Raw genomic sequence first — 25301 nt, forward strand, 5'->3', positions numbered from 1 at the left:
AGCCTCCGGCCTGGGCCTCCCAAGATGCAGCGCGCGGGCGGGAGGTTTGGAGCCTCCTGGCGCTGAGCGGGTTTGCGACGTTGGGGACGTGGCGGCTGTGGTGTGCTAGAGCCTCACACGCTGAGGTAGGGCCGGCGGCGTGTTCCCTGACCCAGCCTTCGCCGAGGGGGTGGCGGCGGCGCAGGGTTTTGCTCCCCTAGTCCCTTTATTGCGGAAGAGCGCGAAGGAAGTGAGCTATCCGGGGCCTGTGCGCACCCTTCTCTGGAAGGATAACTAGATTATTCCAAGTGGTTACTCTATTCGAGGATTATTTCGCTTGACACTTTCTTCACCTCTGCAGCATCTTTCTCACTTGGAGGGTGAAATACTTAACAGAGAATATATCTTTGACATCTTTAAAACAGGTATATAGAGTTAAAAGATGTAAAGCGTCTTACGGTTTATTAATTAAGGAAGTGCTCAGCCGGGGCAATTTTGCCCCCCCGGGGGACATTTGACCATGTCTGGAGACATTTTTGGTTTTCGCAACAGAAGACTACCAAGAAGTTGTAAGAACGGTCCCCGTATTCCCACCAGCCATAGTCAACCACGATGGACACTCTTTGCTCCAAACTTTGTTTATATGTTCACTTGTTTTTAATGGGGGAAAAATGAACATTGTTTAAAAAGTATTTGAATACACCCTTGAAATAGTATTTCAGATATGGCTAAAGCCTCTCTCTGGCTCCACTCCCCTACTCTGATATTCCTCTTCTCCAAAATCAGTAGTCATTGGGATTTGGCATGAACCTTTGCACCTTTACTTTTTTTGCTTTGGACCAGGCTGCCTAGGTTTGAATCCTGGCTCTATCACTTCCTATCTGTAGGCCTTAAACTCCATGCCTCAGTTTCCCCATCTGTAGAATGGGATAATACTGCATACAGCATAAGGACGTTCTGAGGAATGAATTAGTCCAAAGTGCTTAGAACAGTGCCTGGCATAGAGAGAGCAGTCAGGGAATACAGCCATTGCAGGTAAACAAAATATTTCATGCTGTTTTATGTGTTTTGATTTTGATACATAATGTACTACAGTATACATTTTTCTTCAACTTAATTTTTTTCATTTGACTTTTGAAGTCTAGCCCCAAGGATACGCATCTAATTCATTCCTTTTAACTGTAGTATGATATTCCATCTGTATTCATTCCCCTATTGGTGGTCATTGAAGTTCTTGCTTTTCAAAAAAAAAAATTGCAAATAACGGCAAAATGAACATTCTAGAGCAATGTCTTTGTGCATTATTATGTAGGATTATTTCTCTGGGTTCATATCTAGAAATGAAATTGCTGGGTATATGCATTTCTGTTTACTGCCAAATTGCCTCCCAAAGTCTCCCTTTAATTAAATACTTGTAATGATTTCCTAACTGATGGCTCCTCCTCCAATCTCAATTCACTCCCCCATCTTCAACACTGTCACCAGGATCTTTATTATTCAGAAGTACAACACTGTCACCAGGATCTTTATTATTCAGAAGTACAATCCTGTGATTTCTTTTTTTTTTTTGCGGTACGCGGGCCTCTCACGGTTGTGGCATCTCCCGTTGCGGAGCACAGGCTCCGGACGCGCAGGCTCAGCGGCCATGGCTCACGGGCCCAGCCGCTCCGCGGCATGTGGGATCTTCCCGGACCGGGGCACGAACCCGTGTCCCCTGCATCGGCAGGCGGACTCCCAACCACTGTGCCACCAGGGAAGCCCCTCTGATTTCTATTTTTGAAATCTTTCAGTGATTTATCACTGCTTAGAGAAAGCTAGAATTCCTTAGTATGGTATCAAGAACCTTTAATTTAATCTTTCCTGATTCTCTTAGTGGACCACCATCCCCCCACATTCATCTACATTTCAGGTTCACTAAGTGTTGTTGGGAAAGGGAAAGGGGAGACTGATTCTGGGCAAGCCCCAACAAATGACCTAGGTATATAGGTAGAAAAAGTTTTAACAGTGGACCCATTCTGTAGCCAAGTTAATCTACTTAGGTAAAGAATGTCCTATATGTTGGAAAAATGATATCTATGGGTATTACGCTCATACGTTTATGTTTAATATTATTAGGTGAAGTTTTTAGTTGGGAGTCTTAATTCTATCTTTTTTCCAAGGGTAGAATTCCAAAGACACTTTCCATTGGTCGCAATCTATCGATTGGTTTCTTAAGAGTTTTATAGCTTTCACCTGCAGATAATATAGTGTCTTTTAGGATCTTCCTGAACCAGACTTGTAGTTTATTTAAGAGTTCTGAAATTTATAATGCCAGATGTTATTATTAGCATTGAACGGGAGCATTGTTTATTTGGTGGGAGGCTGGGAGAGAAGGGTGATAATTCGTTGCCCATCTACTATATTTAGGTTAGCATGTATTGTTTTTCTAGTATACTCACACATCTGTTTCCATTTTGTATGTGAAATATATACAGTCAACTTTGATGTGTGGTAATACAGAACAGGAAAAGCTCAAATTAACTACCTAGTATTTTACAAATAATCTGCATCCAAATCTCCCCTCCCTCCTTCCCTCCGCCGCCCTCCTCCAGAGCTGAAACAGGAGGTAAAACTTAACTGGTTTGAGTTACCTGTTTTATTCTGCAGCCACTGTTATAAGAGTACCAAGTAAAAAGTCAAGTGACTAATAGGCTGGAATACTAAGCCTGGTGTCCTGATTTGATTAATCAAGGCTTGTTTATATTGGTTTAAGAACCTCTAAATTGAACCTGGGTTTGTTTCCAGATTATTTCTATCTGAAAAAAGAACATTACCACTTATTCCATAGACTTAAAGGTTTGTCTTATGTACATATACTCAGAACTTTTACTTTTAAAAAAGATGTTGCATAGTATAAAATAAAACAGGTATTCACAGATATGTGAATTCAGTAAGCCTTGAGATTACAGAAAGTTTGAGGAAAAAATTTATCTTTATAAATATATTATAGTTTCTAATTTTTAACCCTGAAGATGGTCCATTTAGAATAACTTACCTTAAAAATGTGCATGTTTTTGCAGTAGTATTTAAAAATAAAAAATAATGACCTTTTATATAACAGTTATGTTTTTTAAATCTATTTGAGTCTAAGTCCATGAGAAGAAGTTTGCTTTTTGCCTAGAGCTCATGCTAAAAGCATGTTGGGTTAGGATTATAATAGGATAATAGGATTATAATTTAGCAGTGGCTTGCACCCTTTTATCTCTATGTCATTCATATGGTCAGTACACTGTTTCGCATCTGTCTTTCCAGGTAGTAGTTTAGGGATCATAGATCGTAGATCTGGGGGGTGTGGGGGAGTGGCGGTAAGTGCATGCAAAGCTTTTAAATTAGGGGACAGTTACCCAGTCAAGTTTGTGTTTTAGAACAATAACTGAGGTAGCATAAATGAATGGATATATTGCAGGGGAGAGAGACTAGATTAAGGAAGACTGATTAAAGGGCTTTTATTGCAACCTAAATGAGAGATGAAAGCCTGAATCATCATAGTGGCAGTTGGATCAGAGAGTTGGAAGAAAGAAGTTTCTAAGTTAAGGAACTTGGTGATAGCATTAAAAGAATAGAATGTAAGGGGCCTGATTTTCCTAACTCATTACTTTATGAAGGTGCAACAATACATACTCCAAAGATTTTTGAAGGGGGCGGTTCTGTGACCTTTTACTTAGTGGTCTTACCACTAAGATCCTCCTTACTCCTGTCACACTTGGGTGTTGGTGAACAAGAGCATTGTGTTGATGACACATTAGTTGTGACATTTAATATTAAAATAACAAAATCCTTTCCTGGACAGAAGGTATTTTTGGTTGTTTTTAGTATTAAGAAATCTGAACACCTTTTGAAGTGAGTAGGTAGTAAAAGACAATGAGTTTTTAGATCTTTACCTCAGAATATATAATTTATATTTATAATATATAATGCTAAAAAAGAATATATCATTTAGTGCTAAAAAAGGAAACTTTCTTAGAAGTCTTCTAAGAGGTCTGAGATGTCTGTGGGAAATTTGAAATAAATTAGTAGTCATACATTTTGATGTAATATAACCAATATGTGTATTTCCTTTCAAGTAAAACGTAGTTTCGTAATTAAAAGCCACACCTTTGGTTACCCTACGTATCTTCTTTACTGATGAAGCTGAAACTACTCTGGGGTACCTGTTGTCCCAGATCTTCGCATGAATTGCTTAACAACAAGCCAGGAAACTGTTTGGCTTCTGCTAGTTTGTATTATGATCTAGTATCTCCAGTTACTTCACTAATACTTCTTGAAATTCTCAAAAGCAATATCATCAATTTGATTTGAAAAAAAACCCCAAATGCCATAGAGGAATGTATTTATCTGTTGCTGCATAACAAATTACTCCGAAATTGAGCAGCATAAAACAACAAACATTTATTACCTTAAAATTTCTGAGGACCAGGAATTTGGGAGCCGCTTAGCTGGGGTGGGTCTGCTCAGGAAAGCTTGACTGGAGCTGGGAGATGGGATCCCTGGAAGGCTCACTCACATGGCTCTTGGCAAAAGGCCTCAGTCCCTTGCTGGCTGTTGGCAGGAAGCCACAGTTCCTTGCCACGTGTACATCTCCGCGGGGCTGCCCGAGTGTCTTAATGATACGGCAGGTGGCTTTCCCCAGTGCAAGTGAGCCAAGGAACAGGTCACTGAGGAAACCACCATGCTCTGTCACCCAGTCTTCTGCTGTATTCTGTTGGCTGGAAGTGAGTCATAATGACCAGGCCTCACTCAAGGGGAGGAGAGTTCCTTCTTGATGGAAGGAATTTCAAAGAGATTTGTGAGCATATTTTATTTTATTTTTTTGGCTGCATTGGGTCTTCGTTGCTGCGCGCGGGCTTTCTCTGGTTGCGGCAAGCTGGGGCTACGTTTTGTTGCAGTGCGCCAGCTTCTCATTGCGGTGACTTGCTGCGGAGCACGGGCTCTAGGTGCGTGGGCTTCAGTAGTCGCAGCACGTGGGCTCTAGAGTGCAGGCTCAGTAGTTGTGGCGCATGGACTTAGTTGCTGTGAACATATTTTAAAACCACATGTATTTGGAAGTTAGACAATAAGGTGCAGCATCTCCAATTCGAATGTAGATGCTGACTAGTCTGCTTTTAAGTAGAATTGCCTCTAAATCAAGTCATTTCAATAAAATGCAGGCTATATTAAGTTAAATTTATAGATTAATGGTTCAGTGACTTTTTTTCTAATTGGACTATTGGTAGATTTTTATATTAAAAGAACAAAACCTAAGCCTTTGGAGTTTGCTTCTCATTTGAAAGAGGAAAACAATATTACTTCCTTGTACATGACCTAGTTTTCATTTATTTCTAAAGTACTTTATTTTCCTGGTTTAAGTGATCCACAAATAAGAGAAAAGAGAGAGTATGAGTTAGAGTTACTTATAGTGAGTGACGAGAGACATTTCAGCATTCACAGACCATTAAGTATGCAACTATTCTGATGTTTCTAAGATTAGGTACTGTATGAACCAGAGCCAGCCATGATGATGAGAATGATAGTAGCTAGCCTTTATTAGCACTTTCTACGTGCCAGCTTCTATTTCAAGTGAGTTATATTAGCTAACTTCAGCACCTTGTGGGGTAGATACTGTTACTACACCCCATTACATAGATGTGGATGTGAGGCATAAAGGGCTTAAGAAACTTGCCATAGATCACACATCTAGTACAAGGCAGGCCCAACACTCAGAGGGTGTTCTAAAGGTGCACGGTTCTTAGCATATGCTGAGCATTTGGTAACTGTTACAGGAGTGACTCAGCATATATAGCCACTGGATAAAGAGACATCAACATCTTTTTCTTACATGTTTTCTTACATGTGTTCAGTGGAGGGGGTGTTCCTTTGTTATGTGTTCTACTTTACTAATTCTCTCAAGTTGCCTTTCTTAACCAGTGTTCAGAGTAAGGGAATGTGTGCCAGGACAGTGTAGTGGTTAAAAGTGTAGGTTCAGGAGGCATTGGGCCCCTCTTCCAAATCTAGTGCCATTGCTGATTAGCTTTGTAAGCTTGGAAGAATTTTCTGACCTTTGTTAGACTACGGTTTTCTTGTTTATAAGATGGGATAATAAGAATACTTACTTTAAAAGAGTAGTTGTGAGCCTTAAGTGAAATAATGCATGTATTGTACCTGGCATATAATAAGCGTGAGTAATTGATAGCTATTATTTAATTCTTGTGTTCATTATAACAATGATACTCTATTTTAATCCTCTGTTTTATAGAGGATCCTCTATTTTATAGATCCTCCATAATCTCTATTTTCTTCTACTTTGAATGAGGATAGTGACTTCCTTAGGGTGTAAAACTGCACTGTTTTTGCAAAGTAAGATTTAAGATTTATTTCTGTTATGCTTATGGAGTTTTTTTAAAGCCATGTTACAGCATCTCCTGTTTTTCTTTCTGGGCTTTCATTTTGGCCATCGAGTCCGTTCGAACTCCTTTCTCAGGGAAGCAGGAACCCAAGCGCCTGGTCTGTGGGAGTGCTCTAATTTGAATCCTTGACTGACTGAGTTGTCATTGTAGAGGGACTCAGGCCGACAGGGAGAAACCAGATTAGGTTGGTAGGTTTGAGAGACAGAAGTAGAACCCTTAAGAAATTCCCTGAGCCAGAGAGAATGTGTGCAGTTCCTTATAATAGAGCACCCACACCTTTTAATAGATGCTGTTAACACATTCGGTTATCTTTTGTGGTGTGGTTATTTGCATTCTTTGCAAACTGTGTTTTTTAACGGCTGTACAGAAATAACATTTGGGATACAGTTTTTTGATAAGTGTGACGTTGTTAAAATAGCATAAAAAGCTTAAAAATGTCAAAGTTTATAGTTACCTATGTGATGGTTCTCTAACAAAAACATGTGTTTTCTTTTCAGCTCTGCCTACTGGATGGCAGTTTCCCTCATTTCATTTTTAGGTTTAGAAGCATCAACTGGAATCGATTTACATTTGAAAATTGGACTTGATACTGTGGCTTTACTAGCAAACAAGCAATGTCATCTAATGAACAAGAAAGGCTCTTCTGTTATAATGGAGAAGTCCTTGTTTTTCGTTTGTCTAAAGGAAATTTTGTAGATGAAGGGCCTACAAAAACAACTGTGTTACATGTCCGAAGAATGGTATTTGACAGAGGAACAGGAGTATTTGTTCAGAAATCCACTGGATTCTTCAGCATAAAAGAAGAATACTCTCATTTAAGAATTATGGGTTGCGACTGTGTTTCAGATTTCAGAACTGGAATTAATCTGCCTTATATTATGATACAGTGCATTAAAAAGAGTAACGTTTTCAGATATTTTCTACTATTTCTTCACAGTACCAATAAATTTGAAAAGCGTTTGAGTTTTAGCCTACACTGTGAGTTGAAGGACAGCATAAGGGTCCTTAATGGCCCTTTAGTTTTATGGAGACATATCCAAACATTCTTTTATATCTCTTCCCAAACTGGCAAAGTTGTTACTATGTCCATTAAGTTTTCCTCTATTGAGTGGGCAGGGGAGATTGAAAATGTAGGTATGGTTTTGTTAGGACGAAAGAGATGTAACTTATCTGAGGAAGGATGTACCCCACAGCCTTCAAAATCAGATTATGCAACTTGGAATACTCAATTTTGTGTATACTCGCTCGAAAGGGAAGAAGTAATAAGTGATACATACATTATCCCTCCTGTTTATACCAGTGTGATAACATGTGTGCATGTCTGTGCAACTGAGATTGTCAACAACCGGTTAAGAATGTCGCTGATTGCTCTTACTCAAAAGAATCAGCTGATTTCATTCCAAGATGGGACTCCTAAAAGTGTGTGCCAGCTTCCATTTGGAGATCCTTGTGCAGTTCAACTTATGGATTCAGGTGGAGGAGACCTCCTTTTCGTCATATCCTTTAGGGCCAGTGATGCTTGTGCTGTTTGGGAAAAGAACTTTCAGGTATGGTACCTTTTTTTTTTAAAGAAGATGTTGGGGGTAGGAGTTTATTAATTAATTAATTTATTTTTGCTGTGTTGGGTCTTCATTTCTGTGCGAGGGCTTTCTCTAGTTGTGGCAAGCGGGGGCCACTCTTCATCGCGGTGCACGGGCCTCTCACTATCGCGGCCTTTCTTGTTGCGGAGCACAGGCTCCAGACGCGCAGGCTCAGTAGTTGTGGCTCACGGGCCTAGTTGCTCCGCGGCATGTGGGATCCTCCCAGACCAGGGCTCGAACCCGTGTTGCCTGCATTAGCAGGCAGATTCTCAACCACTGCGCCACCAGGGAAGCCCCAGGTATGGTACTTTTAATCATTCAGTTGGCATAGTCTTAGACCTACTAAGCATCCCTGTGCTTCATAGGGTTCATCCTGGAGTCTTATTATCCAAATCAATTTTTAGTGCTGCACTAAAAAGAAAATCATATATGTTACATCAGTCCTTTTTCTTAAAATTATCTGAATATTACTTGATAAGGATTTTGCCTTGCGATTTTGAGTCACAAAACCCTTGAGTTTTGGGGAATACATAAATACATAACTACAATTATTATCTATTTATTTGTCTTTTACTATAACTTTTTAATTTTCATAAGTTGGTAATAATTGGCTTTGTATTTTTACTTAGAATAAGATCATAAACCTTTCTAGAAAACTCAAATCAGTTGTTGAGCTTTTTTTATTTTTATCTATTTATTTTTTTTGCGGTACGCCGGCCTCTCACTGTTGTGGCCTCTCCCGTTGCGGAGCACAGGCTCCGGACGCTCAGGCTCAGCGGCCATGGCTCACGGGCCCAGCCGTTCCGCGGCATGTGGGATCTTCCCGGACCAGGGCACGAACCCGTGTCCCCTGCATCGGCAGGCGGACTCCCAACCACTGCGCCACCAGGGAAGCCCAGTTGTTGAGCTTTTTAAAAGTTGGTCATTATCGTTTTAAAGTTAAAATGAAATCTAGAGGAATTCCTTGAAATCTATCATTGTCCCTTTAGAGACAAATAATTGTTCTCCAGAGAAAAGTGATGGGTTAATTTTTCTAAAAACCATTGCTTAGAGAATGTTACATTTTGAAACTCAGAGTTGTCCTTTGAGCAAGCATTCACATTTTATCTACATGTAGTCATGTCTTTTAACGTAAGGTTGGGAAATTGCTTTAAAATACTCACTGGTATTGAGCATTCAATAACAAGTAAAAAGGTGCAGAAAATGAAAAGGAAGTTGGAGGATTGTAACTGTGCGTCTCCGATAATATTTCTCTGACCCTGGTGTTTTGTTAACATTGCGTCCTCCTGGCTTAAGATGTTTATCAGCACATTCATTTATGTGATATGAAGTGTTTATACTTTAAGATCTTCCAAAGTAGTTTTTTTTAATACATTATACAATCTTTTAAGTTCCTGTGCTGCTTTGGGAAAAAAAGCAGATACTGCCTTACTTGATGTGCCCTGTCCATTTAATTAGAAGCTCAATTAAATTTTCTATCACAGGACTTCCCTGGTGGTCCAGTGGGTAAGACTCCGTGCTCCCAATGCGAGGGGCCCGGGTTGGATCCCTGGTCAGGGAACTAGATCCCGCATGCTGCAACTAAAGATACCACATGCCACAACTAAGAAATTGTCTCTGCAAGTTTTGACAAGTATTCTATGTAGCAGGCATTTCAAAATTGAGATCATTGTCAGGTATATGTGAAACAGATAGTGGTGTGTTGTAGATAGAAAGAGGCTAATATATTCTAGAGGTGCGATGTCTTATACGGTAGCCACTAGCCGCAGGTGGTGATTCAACATTTGAAATGTGGCTGGTGTGAATTAGAACATGCTGTCCATGTCAAATACACACCAGATTTCAAAGGCTTAGTAAAAAATGGAAATAAAATATCTCTTTAATAATTTTTATTGATTATATTGAATTGAAATAATATTTTAGATAGATTAAATAAGTTTCACCTTTTTACTGCTACTAGAGAACTTTCTTTTATTGGCTACTGGAAAATTTAAAGTTATATATGTGCCTTGCATTTGTGGCTCACGTATATTTCTTTTGGATGACGCTATTCTAGAGCTAGAGATTGCAGGAGTGTGTGTGCATGCATGCGTGCACAGCTCTATGGTGTTTGCGTGCTGAGCACATTCTTATTACCAGTGTCTCTTCACGTGGTTCATTATAGTCCATGCTATTCATGGTGGGGCAGTGGGAGGAAGGGAGGATATGAGTTTACAGCTTTCTCCCTGCATGAGTGAAAAATCACTGCTTTGGAATTAACCTTATAGGGGAAAGATTGATATTTCATTATATAGATTGAGAGTCTTATGTTCTTGCTGTAATGCAGGCTACCCTCCACCTAGAGGATGATGTATCCATGCGGGATTCTAAGTGGGAGTTTCAGCTTTTCTGCCTGAGGGAGAAGGGATTTCTGATCCCCAGGGTGTTAGTTTTCTAGGGAACCAATCTGGAAGCTTTCAGCTTTATGGATCTTTAAGAAGTTGTCTTCTGTTTTAAACTTGGGGTCTCACGTTCTTGTATAAACCTAAGAAATCATTTCATTAGGCTAGGATGATTCTAGGTGCCCTACTATTAGGATCCCTCCCCTTCTGTGCCCCTCATAATGACTGTTCTGTCCTACCAGAGTTTAGGGTATTAATTAATTTTATATGGACTCTTAAATGTTATTCTGCTTTGAGAGCTCTTAAAGTGTTTGCTAGTACCGTCTAGTTACCTAATGCCACTGAATTCCTTGTTTAATTGGTTTGATCATAAATACATATCCACTAAGGCTTATGGGAGTGAGGGTCATCCTTAAATTAACCGGTTAGAGAAAGAATCTTCACTAGAGTTAGTCATGAGAAGTGTTAGAATTTATAAATTATAAAATTTTAATATACAAATCAGGAACGTGACAGTCCCTGGACAGATGTTGATAAAGAAATGTCAGTACCTTGCTATTTATAAATTGATGACTGCTTATGTCTTCTCATCTCCCAATATCTTTATTTTAGTTTAGTTTTCAGTGTTTACCCTACCATTTTCATGGCTTGTTTGTAAGACTGAAGATGACAAATTAGAGCTACGTGCAACAAAAGGATTTAGCTTACTTCACATCTGATTTTTTTCTTTCTCTATTCCTTCTTTAACACTCTCTTTCAGGTTGCTGCTAAGTGGGAGAAAGTTAGCTCAGTACTGATAGATGACTTTCTTGGAACTGGAACTGAACAAGTACTGCTACTTTTTAAGGACCCCTTGAATTCAGATTGCCTCAGATCCTTTAAAATAACAGACCTGGACAACTTAAACTATTCAGTAAGTTCTGTTTACTTTTTATGCATTACTTAAGAATATTTTAGAAAATTTGAGCACTTTAAAGCTTTTGACTTACCCTTTAAATATTTTTGATTTCATACTTAAAGTAAGCTTTTAGAACTTTAAAAATACATACATTGAATCTTTTAAATAGTACATTGACTCTTCTTTCAACAAATGTTATACAAATTGACTTTTTAAAAATATTTATTTTTATACAGCAGGTTCTTATTAGTTATCTATTTTATACATATTAGTGTAGGTGTTTTTGTTATAAATTTGGAATATAGTATATCTGGTATTCACTCAAGTGACAAATACTGTAAATTAACTATCGTTGCTTCTGAAAAGCACATTTTATACCAATAAACATGATAATATTGGATTAATTAAGGAACAAAATAAAGCGAAACTGCTTTACTAAAAGAAGTAACAGTTCATAATATCTTAAGATTTTGAGCATAAGGAAAATAATACTCTGGAAGTTTCAGATCTATATAAAACATCTCTGAGCCTCAGGGGTTTTTTTTTTGTTTTCTTTTTCCATTAGTAAAATGAGGATAATTCGTATTTTCTCTAGTTATGGGATTTTATAAAAGCCTAGTAAGCTGATACTTTTTTTTTTTTTTTTTGCGGTACACGGGCCTCTCACTGCTGTGGCCTCTCCTGTTGCGGAGCACAGGCTCCGGACGCGCAGGCTCAGTGGCCATGGCTCACGGGCCCAGCCGCTCCGCGGCATGTGGGCTCTTCCCAGACCGGGGCACGAACCCGTGTCCCCTGCATTGGCAGGCGGACTCTCAACCACTGCGCCACCAGGGAAGCCCAAGCTGATACTTTTTGAAGCAGTATACAAATGTTAGGTGGGTGGTAATAGTGGAAATAATAAGTTTTTTTCTAGTTATGAGAAGATGAGGGGGAAAATATGTATCTTGTCTTTTATATAACAATGTGTATTGTGGCACACTGCCTTTTGGATAAACTTTAATTGTATTTTGTTAATCTTAAGAATTTTCAGTTTCTTTCAAAATTTCAGTTTTAGTGTATTGTTTTATTTATTAGAGTGAATCATTGGATTACAATGAAGATGACTTATTTGACGGCAAAGAGAATTATTTGGTGGTTCCACCTCTGGAAAGAAGATTGAAAGTTAGTGTCTTTGCTTTCTGCTTTTGCTTTTTTGGATTAGTGCTGTTCTAAATGAAGGAAAGAACATTGAAAGAAAGGTCCTTACAGTATAAGAAGCTGAGTGATTGGGAGGGAAAAATATGGTACAGGTATCCCCTGCTTTTTGAAAGTTCGCCTTATGCCACTTTGCTTTATGCCACTTTGCTTTTACGAAAGACCTGCGTTAGCACCTGTTTTTGCTAACAGAAAGAAATCCAAAGAGGACTTTCACTTTTATGAGAAAAGGCGAAAGCGAAAATAGCGTTCAGCGTTTGTTTTGCGATGAGCCGTTATACCTCACGTCCCGAGAAGCGAGAGTAACCCCGCCAAGCTCCTTCCTGGGGACTGAGTTCGGCATCTCAGCATCCAGCTGCCATAGCTTTGACCTGTGTCTGTGAGCACCCGTGCTTTATCTCCCATTTATTTTGTGCATCCCTTAGCAAGATGTGTCCTAAGGTAATTGCTTCTTTGCTTTACATCATTTCATAATGGCTTTCAAAAGGTTTCATAGGCATGCTCTACTTTTGGGTAGTGGGGAAACCTGTATTTCAAAGAATCTATTTCCTTTTTTGGTACCTCTGTAAAAGCTATTATGACATTACTTATAAATGTGTCATCTAAACATGATACCTTTTTGTCGTAAGATTATGTAAATTTAATAAGCCTTATAAGATAAAATAGAGACTGACTTTTGAAAACACATTCTTCCTAGTTTTTAGGATCAGCATACCATAACTCTTTTAAAGGAGCAGCAAATATGATGAATCATGACATGTTCTAAACATGATCAGTTTACCTTCAAGTTTTCCATACAAAGCTCTCTAAAAGTTTTTGATTTTTTCCCAAATGTACGAAGGTAACACACATTCCCTGTAAAATACTCAGACTATGCCAAGAAATATTCAAGAGATACTCACAATTACCTATGATTCCACTACTGTGATATAACCAGTTTTAACACTTTGACTTGCGTATTCTTGTTGATGTTTTTAATGAATATATACAAGTTTACATGGAAATGTGATTATAAGATGCCTGTTCTTATGTAACCTGCCTTTTTTCATTCATAAAAATTTTCCAATATACAGAAAATTCATAGAATAAAACAGTGATTATCTCTAGTCCCCATGTAGATTCAACTATTGTTACTTTATAAAAAATCACATTTGCCTCATCTGTTTCTGCTTGTGCGTATGTACATGTATTTGTACGTTTTTGCAGAACCATTTGAAAGTTGCACATCTTCTAATACTTCACTCCTATGTGTTTTAGCAGGAATCTCCTAAAAATAAAGACATTCTCCTATGTAACCCCGATACCATTATTCACTTAGAAAGTTAGTATAATAATCTCTTAATCTTATTTACTATTCAGTCCATATTCAAATGGCTTCAATTGCCACAAAAATGTTTTTATATGGCTGCTTTTTTCAGGATCCAATCAGTTTACACTTGCACTTGATTATTATATGTCTCATTGGTCTTTTCATCTAGAATTATGCCCTCTCCCCGTTTTGAAAAAAGTGACACTAATGAGGAGGCCAGGCCAGTTGTCCCTCCTTTCTGATTTGTCTGTTTCCTTGTGTTGTCATTTATCTTTTTCCTTTATCCCTGGCAAACTTTTTTGGTGAAGGGCCAGATAGTAAATATTTGTACTTTGCAGGCCCTTTAAAAGTTTTTATTGCAAGTATTTTAATATTAAAGTGAATTCAGTAAATGCTTAGTGAACACGTATTAGATGTGAATGTAAACAGTAGATAAATAAAACATAATGGACATAGAACCATAAAGGAAAAGGTTGATTACATTAAAAACTTCTTTGCTCCAAACAAAGTAAAATAAATAAAAAGGCAAATTATATAAAAAGAAATTGGAACATATTTGACAAAGGATTAATTTTCTTAATATAAATAGGCATTATTCTAAAACAGTATTGAGTTTTGGGGGTTTTTTTTGCGGTATGCGGGCCTCTCACTGTTGTGGCCTCTCCCGTTGCGGAGCACAGGCTCTGGACGCGCAGGCTCAGTGGCCATGGCTCACGGGCCCAGCCGCACCATGGCATGTGGGATCTTCCCAGACCAGGGCACGAACCCATGTCCCCTGCATCGGCAGGTGGACTCTCAACCACTGCGCCACCAGGGAAGCCCTAAAACAGTATTGTTGAGTATGTAAAGTGGTCCAACCTCCTCAGAAGGAAACTTGTTATAGCTATTAAAATGTGAATTGCACATATCTTTTTACTGTTGCAGTTTCACTTCTAGAAATCTGTTCTAAACATATACTTATACATGTAAGCAAAGCTGATTTTACAGGAACGTTTAAGTAGTATTAATAAACAAAGTTCAATCAAAATCTAAATATCCATCATTAGGAGTATGGTAAATATGATATAACCGAACCATGGAATAGTGTGCAGCTGTCAGAAAGATTAAGGTACCTCTTTATACTGATTGTTAAATGATGCCAAAATAATTTAATTTATGAAAGCATGACTTTTAGAAATTCTACTTCTGGTAATATGTCATTTAATTTATTTGGATCAACTTTGATGATAAAAACAACTTAAAATGATAGATGAAATATGTTTTTAATATATTCTTAAAAGCTTCAAAAAGCTGAAAATATAAGAATAAATTAGCAGGCCAAACTCTAAAGGCTGGAACCCAGGGAGGCAAGCAGAACACTGATGCTACTATTGCCCTGGGAGCATTTGTATTTAACATAAAGCAAGAGTGCCCTAGTCACCTGGCAGAAACAACATAAAATGCTCTCTAGGAATACACATTTATCCTAGGTCTCTTCTGAATCTCACAAGTAATTTTTTAAAGAAAATGAGCCACCTACAGAATAACTAAGCACATGAAGAAACAAGGCATCATGATTAATTATTCACAGAAAATAACCATTTCTATAAACTAAAAATAAATTGAAATTTAAAAAAACAGATGAGTTTAACAGTTGACTCAGAGATGTGGAGCAAATAAGCAAACTAGACTGTTAAGAAAATTATCTAGAAGGTATCAACAGAGACAAAGAAGGAAAATATGAAAGAAACGGAGAGGGAAGGCAGGGATGTACGAGAAATAGCTGAGCGTCCATGTTGTTTCAAGTATCCACATGTTACCACTAGCTCTCAATGTGGCTCAAAACATTTCTAAGCGCTGGAAGGCCTTTTAGAGATGAACAAATCTACCCTCTCCGCCATTTTGCATACAAGGAAGCAGATGGAGAGCCAGAAATGTGAGGTGGCTTGCAGAGCTACAGCTAGAGTTCGGCTCACTGTTCTCTCCCCTATGCATTTTATTTTCCAGCCACTTGTTGGAAGGGATAAGGAGAGGCCAGGACCTTGGAGACACTTGTGCCTAGGTACAGGAATGTTCACAGCAGCATTGTTTGTAGTGCTCCACAGCTGGGCATAACCCAGCTGTCCATCAGCGGGAGGAAGGAGAGGGGAACTGGTGTAGTGAGCCGATGGGATGCTACAGAGCAGTGAAAGGCACGAGCTGCAGCTACTAGCGACAAATAGATGACTCGAAAAGCGATTACGTACAGAACGATTCCACTTATAAAAGTTCAGAAGCAGAACACACACACAGACTAAACATATTCTTTAGGAGTTCATATGATGATGGTAAGATGATGAAGATCAACAAGGAAGTTATCCTGAAAGGCCAGGGTAGTGTTGCCTCCGGCAGAGAGAGGTTCTCTATTGGGGAGGGCCCATGGGCTGCTCCTAAAGTGCTGCTTTTTTGACCTGGGTGTGATTCCAGGGGTATCTACTTCATCATTAGTCTATGAACTGCTTTTTTGTCTTGCAAACTCTTCTGCACGTATGAAAGAGATCACAATAAGAACAGGAAAGCAACATTCGGTGTCACGCAGTGCAGTGTGCTCCTCTGTTTGGTTTGGGTTAGGTCTTGTTTATGAGGAGGAGAATGAAAGCATACCTTAACATATACATGGGAAAGTTCTGGAAAGGTAAGCAATCTTTTGGCTGTGCAAATGGGATTGAGGGTCTAGGAAGGGAAGGTGAGATATCTTTTTATGTTGTTTAAATTTGTTATCATGGGCTTATTTTCATAATTTTATAACAAAACTTGTAACAACATAGAATATTTAAGAAGTCTAGTGACACACGATTTATTCCTGGAGTGGGGGTCATGTTGAAGAGAGTAGGGAAGAGAGACCACGGATAATTTCTGAGGGTGCCCTCATTGTCATTCTGCCCGTATAGCCTTCTCTTCCACTCCCTGCCCCTCCAGCAGCCTCACACTTGGCTCTCCACCCCAGACAGGTACATCTCACGGCCTCACAGTCGTGAGTTACTCGGCCAATGAATGATGGGACGTGCATGACGTGGAGCCCTCGGAGGTAGGCTAACAGATGAAGTTTTAAAACGTTAGGTAGACGCTTGACGTGCTTTGTGCACCGAGGGAAGATAGAATTCAGTCTTTACTCTCCAACTTCTATTCATTGATAAAAGGAAAAAGAATTTATCTGCCTTAAAATGTAATTTAAAAGAAAGGCAAATACAGGCTGCATCTTGTTTTTTTTAGTCTAGAAGAACATGTTATATTAAAAGCTGAATTAATACTTAAACAGTCTCAGATATCCACCTGAAATGAAGCAGCTTCTAAATGTTCAGTGACGCGACTCTTTTTAAATTTTCAGGAGTAAAATATATTTCATGAATGTTTCATCCTTAGTGCTGAAATCTATTTATCTAGTATAATAAAAGGAACGGTTTGCTGTATGCCCAGTTCAGAGCCAGTTTTTACCCCCCGATAGTTAAGACTGGACCCGAGCACTGAGTTTATTTGCACAACAATTAACGTGTGACAGTTACATGTTACCGTTAAAATTTTGCTGTAAAGGTCATATGAACAGAGGATTTCAGGCAGTATCAAATCAAAGGTAAGCATTTCTGTTCATAATGATACGTCTTGCTTTTTGAAGCAGAAATTATTTCAACAAGCAAAACAGTTTTCTTGTTGGAGTAGGAGTGTTGGTAGGCCTTGCTTTTTATTAATATTGATTGGACTTATTCATATTGATTCATTACTTAACTCACTAGTGAAACAGATGCAAATACATTGGCATTCTCTCAATTTGATATGTAAACTATTATAATTATTTGCTGTGTTTATTTTCCTTTGTAATTAGAGACTCAAAATTTGTAGTTTTGCTCTGACACGTATTCTTTACTTGTCTATAGAAAAATGAATTAATAAGCAAATTTGGAGAAAATACTTACTGAATTATTGGTACGTTCGGTTTCATTTGAACTTATGTCTCTGGCAATGATTTTTCTTTATACTCTACAGGTTGGTTTGGTTTCTGTTCAGGAATTACAGCAGCATCTCTTGCTTAAGGAAAAAGTTATTTCAAAATCTTACAAGGCTTTAATGAACCTGTTTCAAGGGAAAGATGATAGTACATCAAGTGCAGAGGAGGTAAACTTGATCATGTGACCGTTTTATCATTTTATGAATTGAAAACCTATAAGCTATTGAAGAGTTCTTTAAATTAGAATATTGGAATATATTAGAAAATGCTGCACAATGGATCAAGAAGCAAAGTGGCAGGGATTCTGTAATGGTGGGCTTTTATGACATTGAAAACTATTTGGTTAAAAAGCCAATATTTTACCAATTTGCAAATTGTTCTGTAGGATATTAAAATCTCAGTTATCAGGAACCTCGGGGAACAAGTCCTTTTGTTTAAACAAGGTTTAAATATTAAACTGTTTTTTTTGTATAGTTTGAATAGAAATTACTCCTAAGTGAATTACAGTTAACCCTTGAACAACATGGGGGTCAGGGGCGCCGACCCTACACGCAGTGAAAATCCACAAGTAACTTTACTGTGGGCCATCTGTATCCCTGGTTCCCCATCTGCAGATTCAAGCAACTGGCGATCAAGTAGTACTGTAGTATCTACTATTGAAGAAAATCCACATATAAGTGGACCTGCGCAGTTCAAACTCCTTTTGTTCAAGGGGCAATTGTATATGTTTTCTGACTTCTTAAACAATATACTGAGTATTATTTTACCTTGTATTAATGGTGACATAATTTCATCATTAATATAATTATTCTTTTAGTCTGTTGCATGGTTCATTTCTAAGGATATTTATTCCTCTACTTAATGTCCCTAAATTGCTATGCTCTTCTAGTCCTCATATCTGCTTTTTATAATTTTACTCTAGTTTCCCTTGTGGTTGACCATCATAAGAACCTCTTCAGGTACCTTGCAGTTACTTGTGCCAGTATAGTAATGTAGAAAGTGAGCAAAAACTGCTTTGACTTCATAAAAAATAGGATTTATGCACATTCGTTCCCTACAGAGAAAGATAGCGTAGCAGAGTTACAGATAAATCAAGAAAAGCTGGACATAGATACACTTGAAGTTGCATTTTCTTCCCTCAAATCACTTTAGTGCCTTGCTTTGACTCCCTTTAAGATTTACTGTTCTTGTAATGCTCTTTGCCTTGTGTCTGTATTTTGGTCTTAGCCATATGATCATTTTGCCCCAAAATATGATTCCATTAACGTAAAAAACAAAAGCACATCGTCTTGCATTTCTGTATTACTGTTCTCATCTCCTGGGAAACCTCATGCGAGTCCTTGTAGAAAGTCACTGTTCAAAGTCTTCCCATTTCCCTTCCCCACTTGACCCCGGTGATTTTGCCGGTGTTAGAAAAGGGGAAGAAATGTTACAAATTAGTGCATTGAAGCCACTGCGTGCAAGGCACTGTTTTGGGCCCTTTACATTGTTAACTTTAAGAGCAATTCTGGCAGGTAATAAAAATTTCTGCGGGTTTCAGGTGAACAGCCTGCCTCAAATCTCACAGCTACTGGCAGAAGTGTCAGATTCCTAGGAACATGTTTCATTCACTATAATGTAAGTGCCCATATCTTTTTTCAGTAATTACCACATAGAGGGGCAGTATAGAGTAATGGTTAATGTGCAACATGGGCTCTGGAAGCAGTTGCCTCTGGTTCAGATTCCAGCTCTGAGTCTTGCTAACTGGGTGACCGGGGGAGGTACCTAACCTCCCTGTGCCTCAAGTTTCCTTATCTGGAAAATGTAGATAATAATACTACCGACCTAGGGTACTAGAGTTATTGTGATGATTAAACAAATTGACGCATGAATGGCGTTCAGAACAGTGCCTAACATATAGCAAGCATTCAGTAAGTGTTGTGTATTATTATTATCATTACTCCTCCTCCTATTTCCATTTCTATTATAAATCCATATGTGTGCAGAAATAAGTGAGTGGCCTGGTCTTTAAGAAGAAAATTTTGGCATCAACTCTACTAGAATTTTTTTTAAATAAGGAAAAATAAAAGAAGAAAATTTTAGCAATAATCGATCAGCTGTCCTAAGATAGTTTAATCACTGTTATTCATACAAAAGTTTTCAGTTACAGTTTAGAGTTAGTCACTGCTAAAATAAAGATTGGATTGTTCTCAGCATGCCTTGAGCACATATTGTGAGATTATTTTTCAAAACGGACTCCAGGTTTACATCCCTGCTGGCTCTGTGTTGGGTACCCAGAGCCCTGTTTACAGTCAGGCCATGCTTCTTAATCCAAGTAGATGGTTAATTATATGTTTTATAAGTTTTATTTTAGTGAATTATGTATAATCTATAATATATTATTGATGATAATTTATTTTTAAATATGTAAGCCATAAGGCCCAGCCAAAAGCTGGTTTATATTATTTTTTTTAGTTTTGATACATTTGGCAGGTTTTTTTGTTGTTGTTTTTTTTTGTAATCAGTTATTTAAACATTTTTCCATAAGGAATGTCTTGCCACTCTTTGTGGTGAAGAAGAAAATCCTGTCTGTACCTTTGATGAAAAGTTATCAGATAATTTTCAAGATTCAGAACAGCTAGTAGAGAAGATATGGTATCGTGTAATAGAAGATAGCTTGGTTGTTGGAGTGAAAACCACATCTTCTTTGAAGGTGTAAGTAAATTCTAACATGATAACATTATCTTGATGCTCTACAACAGCACTGTCCAACAGAAATATAGTGCATGGAGGTATTTCATTCTAAATAACTACCAAAATCGACTCTTTTAAAAACTTAGTAGTTTTTTTTTTTCTTGTTTAAGAGGAAAGGAGAAAAATCTACCTCAAAAATAAAATACAGGCATTACTTTACCTTTCCTTTCTCCTAAAAAAATTACTTCCTTAAGTCCAGCATATTTATAATGTCTTTGCTTTCCTATTTCAAGAGAAGTGCTATTACAGAATCTTTAAAAATGTGTTTGGGCTTCCCTGGTGGCGCAGTGGTTGAGAGTCCGCCTGCCGATGCAGGGGACACAGGTTCGTGCCCCGGTCTGGGAAGATCCCACATGCCGCGGAGCGGCTGGGCCCGTGACCCATGGCCGCTGAGCCTGCGCGTCCGGAGCCTGTGCTCCGCAACGGGAGAGGCCACAACAGTGAGAGGCCCGCGTACCGGAAAAAAAAAAAAAAATGTGTTTGGCTTTTACACTTAATTTTCTGATATATTTTACATTTGAAATGATGTTTCCTAGGAAAGCAGAGAATAAAACTTTTTGGTTGTTGTTTGTGTGGCATTTAATCATCTGTTTGATTTTAAAGAATGAGCTTTTACTCTGTATTTTTTACAGGTCCCTGAATCATGTGACTTTATCGCTGTCAATGGATCAAGCCCCTAACTCCAGCTTTCTGCTCATTAAGTGTCAAAGTAGGGTGATCAAGTTGAGTAGGAAATCTTCCCCAGTACCAGGCTCAGTGCCATATGAAATAGGATCAGAGGTAAAAAAAATCAAGTTGAGTGTTGATAGTGAGGAAGAGGAAGAGAAAGAGGAAAGCGTTGTTTTTGTACAACCATCTGAGAAAGAGTATGTGCAGATGATTACTGCTGTAACATCTCTTTCCCCACTTTTAGCATTCGGTAATTTTTGTTGCATTGTGCTGCTACAAATTAGAGAGAGAGAGAATGGTAACCGTTCTGCAACTCGTTACGTTCAGTGTGGCAGAATTGCTTTAAGTCTAGAAGATCTTTCAAGTGGGAAATACCTGCTGACATTTCCAAAGAAGAAACCTATAGGTAATTTTTGTGGGTCCTTTTTAATCATATACCTAATAGAATCAGAAAATTTTAAGAACTCCCTTTATGTGATAATGGGCAGAGTTTAATGACAGCACTTGTGACATGTTTTTGCCATAGAACACATGGAAGATCTCTTTGCGCTTCTCGCGGCCTGGCAGAGAGCTTGTTTTCAAATCATATCACCCAGCTATGCTCTGACTTCAATGAAGGTATGGCTCTTAGAACACATGGAATGTGAAGTTATCAAAGAATTTCCAGAAATTTGCTTTTGCAAAAGGCCAGGAAGCTTCTATGGGACACTCTTCAACTGGAAACAAAGAACACCATTTGAAGGGATTTTAATAGTCTATTCCAGGTAATGCACATCAAATTGGAATTGGTCCAGGGAAGTGCGTGTGTGTGTGTGTGTGTGTGTGTGTGTGTGTGTGTGTGTGTGTGTGTGTGTGCGCGGCTGCGTGCGTGTGTGTGTGTGTGTGTGCGTGCCAACAGGGATCCCCGTGGTAGTGTTCTATACCACTGTGGGACATGTCCAGGTCATCGCCTGGTACAACGTGAATGAACAGGTGGTCTCATTTAGAAACTGAAGCCGTTTTGATTTTATGTTTGTTTTTGGCTTTTTGGTGGGGTTGATTAGGGCCTAATAATGACTTTAAGATTTCCCCTTACTGCTCCCCCACAGTGAAGTTTTAAAAATATAATTTTGATCTTATTACTCAGAAAAAGAACTTTAATCAGGAAGCAACCTGATTAATACTAACTGAGTTGGTTTAGGATGTGTATACGGCTGTTCCTCTGTATCCATGGAGGATTGGTTCCAGGACCCCAGTGGACACAAAAATCCACGGATGCTCGAGTCCTAGAGGACGGCGTAGTATGGTCCGCCCTCCATACCCATGGGTTCCACATCTGCAATTCAACCAACCACGGGGCTGACCGTATTTGATTGCTACAGTCTGAATTATGTCAGTGACCACATGAATGCATTATTGGTTCTGATGATTACTAGAGAGTTTAGAAATGAATATTAATTGATTACTACAGTATGTTGTACATGACCATTTTTCACTGTCCTAAGTTGTGTAATATTGTGTTTGGTTTTTTATTCCAGGAATCAAACAGTTTTGTTCCAGTGCCTTCATAATCTCAGCAGTGTTCTCCCTATAAACAGTTTCTTCAAATATCTAAAATTAGGAAGTGAGGATTTCCTAATTGGTCATTTGGGATTAGCTTTGGAGAAGGAATTGGTTATCCTTGGTTCTTTTTCTTCTGCCTTAGTTAAGGTTGAAAGCAACTTGGTGCAGAGTTGTGAAGCAAGCAAAGAAAAGACTAGTGGTGATGTGGCTGCTTTATCAGACATAGAGGAAAGCATCCATGCCTACAGAAAAGAACTTCAGAGAGAAAAGAAGCAAAAGTTGGGGACGAACCTAAAAGTGAGTGGTGCCCTTTACAGAGAAATGACTTTGAAATTAGCTGAGGTTCAGCTGAAATCAGACCTTGCTGCCCAGAAAGTGACTGATTTATAATTACAATCTCGGCTTGGTTATATTTTAGAATATTTTTCCCTGCCAGAATGTTTTGGTCCTACTTGTTTTCATCTTACATTATATGCCTTCTCTGTAAAAGTAAAGATTGAGGCTTAGTGTAGAATCTTGAAGATGCACAAAATAGCATGCCTTAGAGCAGCACTTCTCACCTAGGCTCATTTTGCCTCCCAGGGGCGTTTGGCTATGTCTGGAGATATTTTTTGGTTGTCAGGAGTAGTGGCAGGTGGGGAGGGCAAGAGAGGGGTGCTATTCAGATCTAGTGGGTTGAGGCGAGGGATGCGGCTAAACTTCCTACACAGCAAAGCACAGTCCCCGACAGGGGAGGGTCCAGCCCAAATGTGAATAATGCCCGGGGTGGAGAAATCCTGCCTTAGTGTTTCCACTTAAGACATAGGTGATGGAACAATATTTTGTTCTAAATCTTCAAAAAACCTTAAGTAGCCCTTTTATTATACTCTGCTTAGTAAAACCTAGCATATAAAAATGAGCTTCAGGGCTTCCCTGGTGGCACAGTGGTTGAGAGTCTGACTGCCAATGCAGGGGACATGGGTTCGTGCCCCAGTCCGGGAAGATCCCACATGCCGTGGAGCGGCTGGGCCCATGAGCCATGGCCACTGAGCCTGCGCGTCCAGAGCCTGTGCTCTGCAGTGGGAGAGGCCACAACAGTGAGAGGCCCGCGTACTGCAAAAAAAAAAAAAAAAAAAAGCTTCAAACAGATAAACAAGGTTGTCACGATTCAGAAGTTTCTGTAAATATCAAGCCCCTGTGGAAGTTTAAATGGCAGAGTGTCTAGGTGAGACCATTATGGTGGAAACCCTTATTAAATTAAATTTTCTTAGAAAGCCTCTATGAAATTGTGTAAATCTATAGGCATGTGAAAATTTGGGGGCATTTCTTTGAAAAGCATCTCTCTTTCAAAAGGCTAAGCATACCTCATAGGCCACTATTTTTAAAAAATTGAAATTGCCTTTAAGCCATCTGAAATTCCAACTCTAGGCAAAGCTAAAATGTAAAATCCTAACTAAAGTAACTTAAAGAATATGGCACTCCTTAGGGACTGAGAAATTTAAAAATAAGTGAAAATTCACTTCAGTTAAGTGATTTTTTAAGGGGTCCAGTGAGGCATTTCAAAGGGATAAAAATTCAACCTATTCTCTTTTCTTTTTGGAAAAAATAAGAATTCTGAAGTAATAAGAGAATGTCAGGAGAAGGAAAAAGACACAAAAGGATATGGGCCAAAAGGAATGTTTCTGATCCTTTTTGCTCTAAAATCCATAAGTGAGATGGAAGTTTCTGTCTCACTTGAGAGACATAAAGATGATTATAGAAACCGGCATTTCACACTTGCAGCACTGAAGTGCTAATCCCCCCACCCCATGCCTCAGAAGTGCTTGTCCCTAATGATCTGGTGATGCAAGTGGGTTTTTGAGAAGCTAGGTTATTACTGTCTTGTCTCGGTTTTTATGGTTGTCCATATAATATGCTACCTCTTTTTTTAGTAATCCATTGCAAATTGAGTTCTATAGCTCTATAGCTCGATTTCTATGAAATTTCAATGAAAAATATTTCAGACTTTCTGGAAATGAAAATGTGATAATTTCAGGATTAATTGTGGAAGTCAGAAAGCAATGTGTGTCAGTAGGTGTAGTGAAACTTCCCATGACATGTTCTGAAGGACAACCAGGTAGAAAATATAGGAACTAAATTGTAAAATGGAGGCTGTCAAAAAACTAAACAGAATTTGATTGTAATAGTTTATCTATAGAAAAGCTAGGATAGTAAAAAAAAAAATAGCATATTGCTTATTTTTTATTTATAAAAGCAAACAAAAGGTGTTAATCTGTATGTACCAAATAACCTCTTTACAAGTGAGCTTTGTACTCCAGTATAATTTGTTTTTCTTTTTCTTCTTTTTCTTTTTCTTTTTTCACACACACGCACACACACTGTATTTTATTTTTACAAGAGATAAATAAACTGACAACAAGCATTGTAAATGGATGACTACAACAAAAGCAACAATGATTGCAATTACCAAACACACTCATACTATGTCATAATATTGACATTCAGTCCAGTAATCCTCCACTGTAACAGCTCCTTTACTTTGCGTGAAAATTTTTTTTTTAACATCTTTATTGGGGTATAATTGCTTTACAATGGTGTGTTAGTTTCTGCTTTATAACAAAGTGAATCAGTTATGCATATAACATATACATATG

The 25301-nt window shown here is 38.4% G+C and overlaps 1 protein-coding gene across 1 annotated transcript; it reads left to right on the plus strand.

Moving 5' to 3' along the window:
- Positions 1-41: 41 nt before the first annotated feature.
- FANCB (FA complementation group B) lies at positions 42-25232 on the plus strand. Its single transcript, XM_067723034.1, has 9 exons — positions 42-125; positions 6899-7948; positions 11123-11275; positions 12335-12421; positions 17763-17891; positions 20252-20418; positions 21090-21532; positions 21653-21890; positions 22644-25232. The coding sequence occupies exons 2-9, from the start codon at positions 7016-7018 to the stop codon at positions 23056-23058; spliced, it is 2565 nt and encodes an 854-aa protein (XP_067579135.1). The 5' UTR covers positions 42-125; positions 6899-7015; the 3' UTR covers positions 23059-25232.
- Positions 25233-25301: the final 69 nt, after the last annotated feature.

This window comes from Pseudorca crassidens, chromosome X (genome assembly GCF_039906515.1).
Source record: "Pseudorca crassidens isolate mPseCra1 chromosome X, mPseCra1.hap1, whole genome shotgun sequence".
NCBI lineage: Eukaryota > Metazoa > Chordata > Mammalia > Artiodactyla > Delphinidae > Pseudorca > Pseudorca crassidens.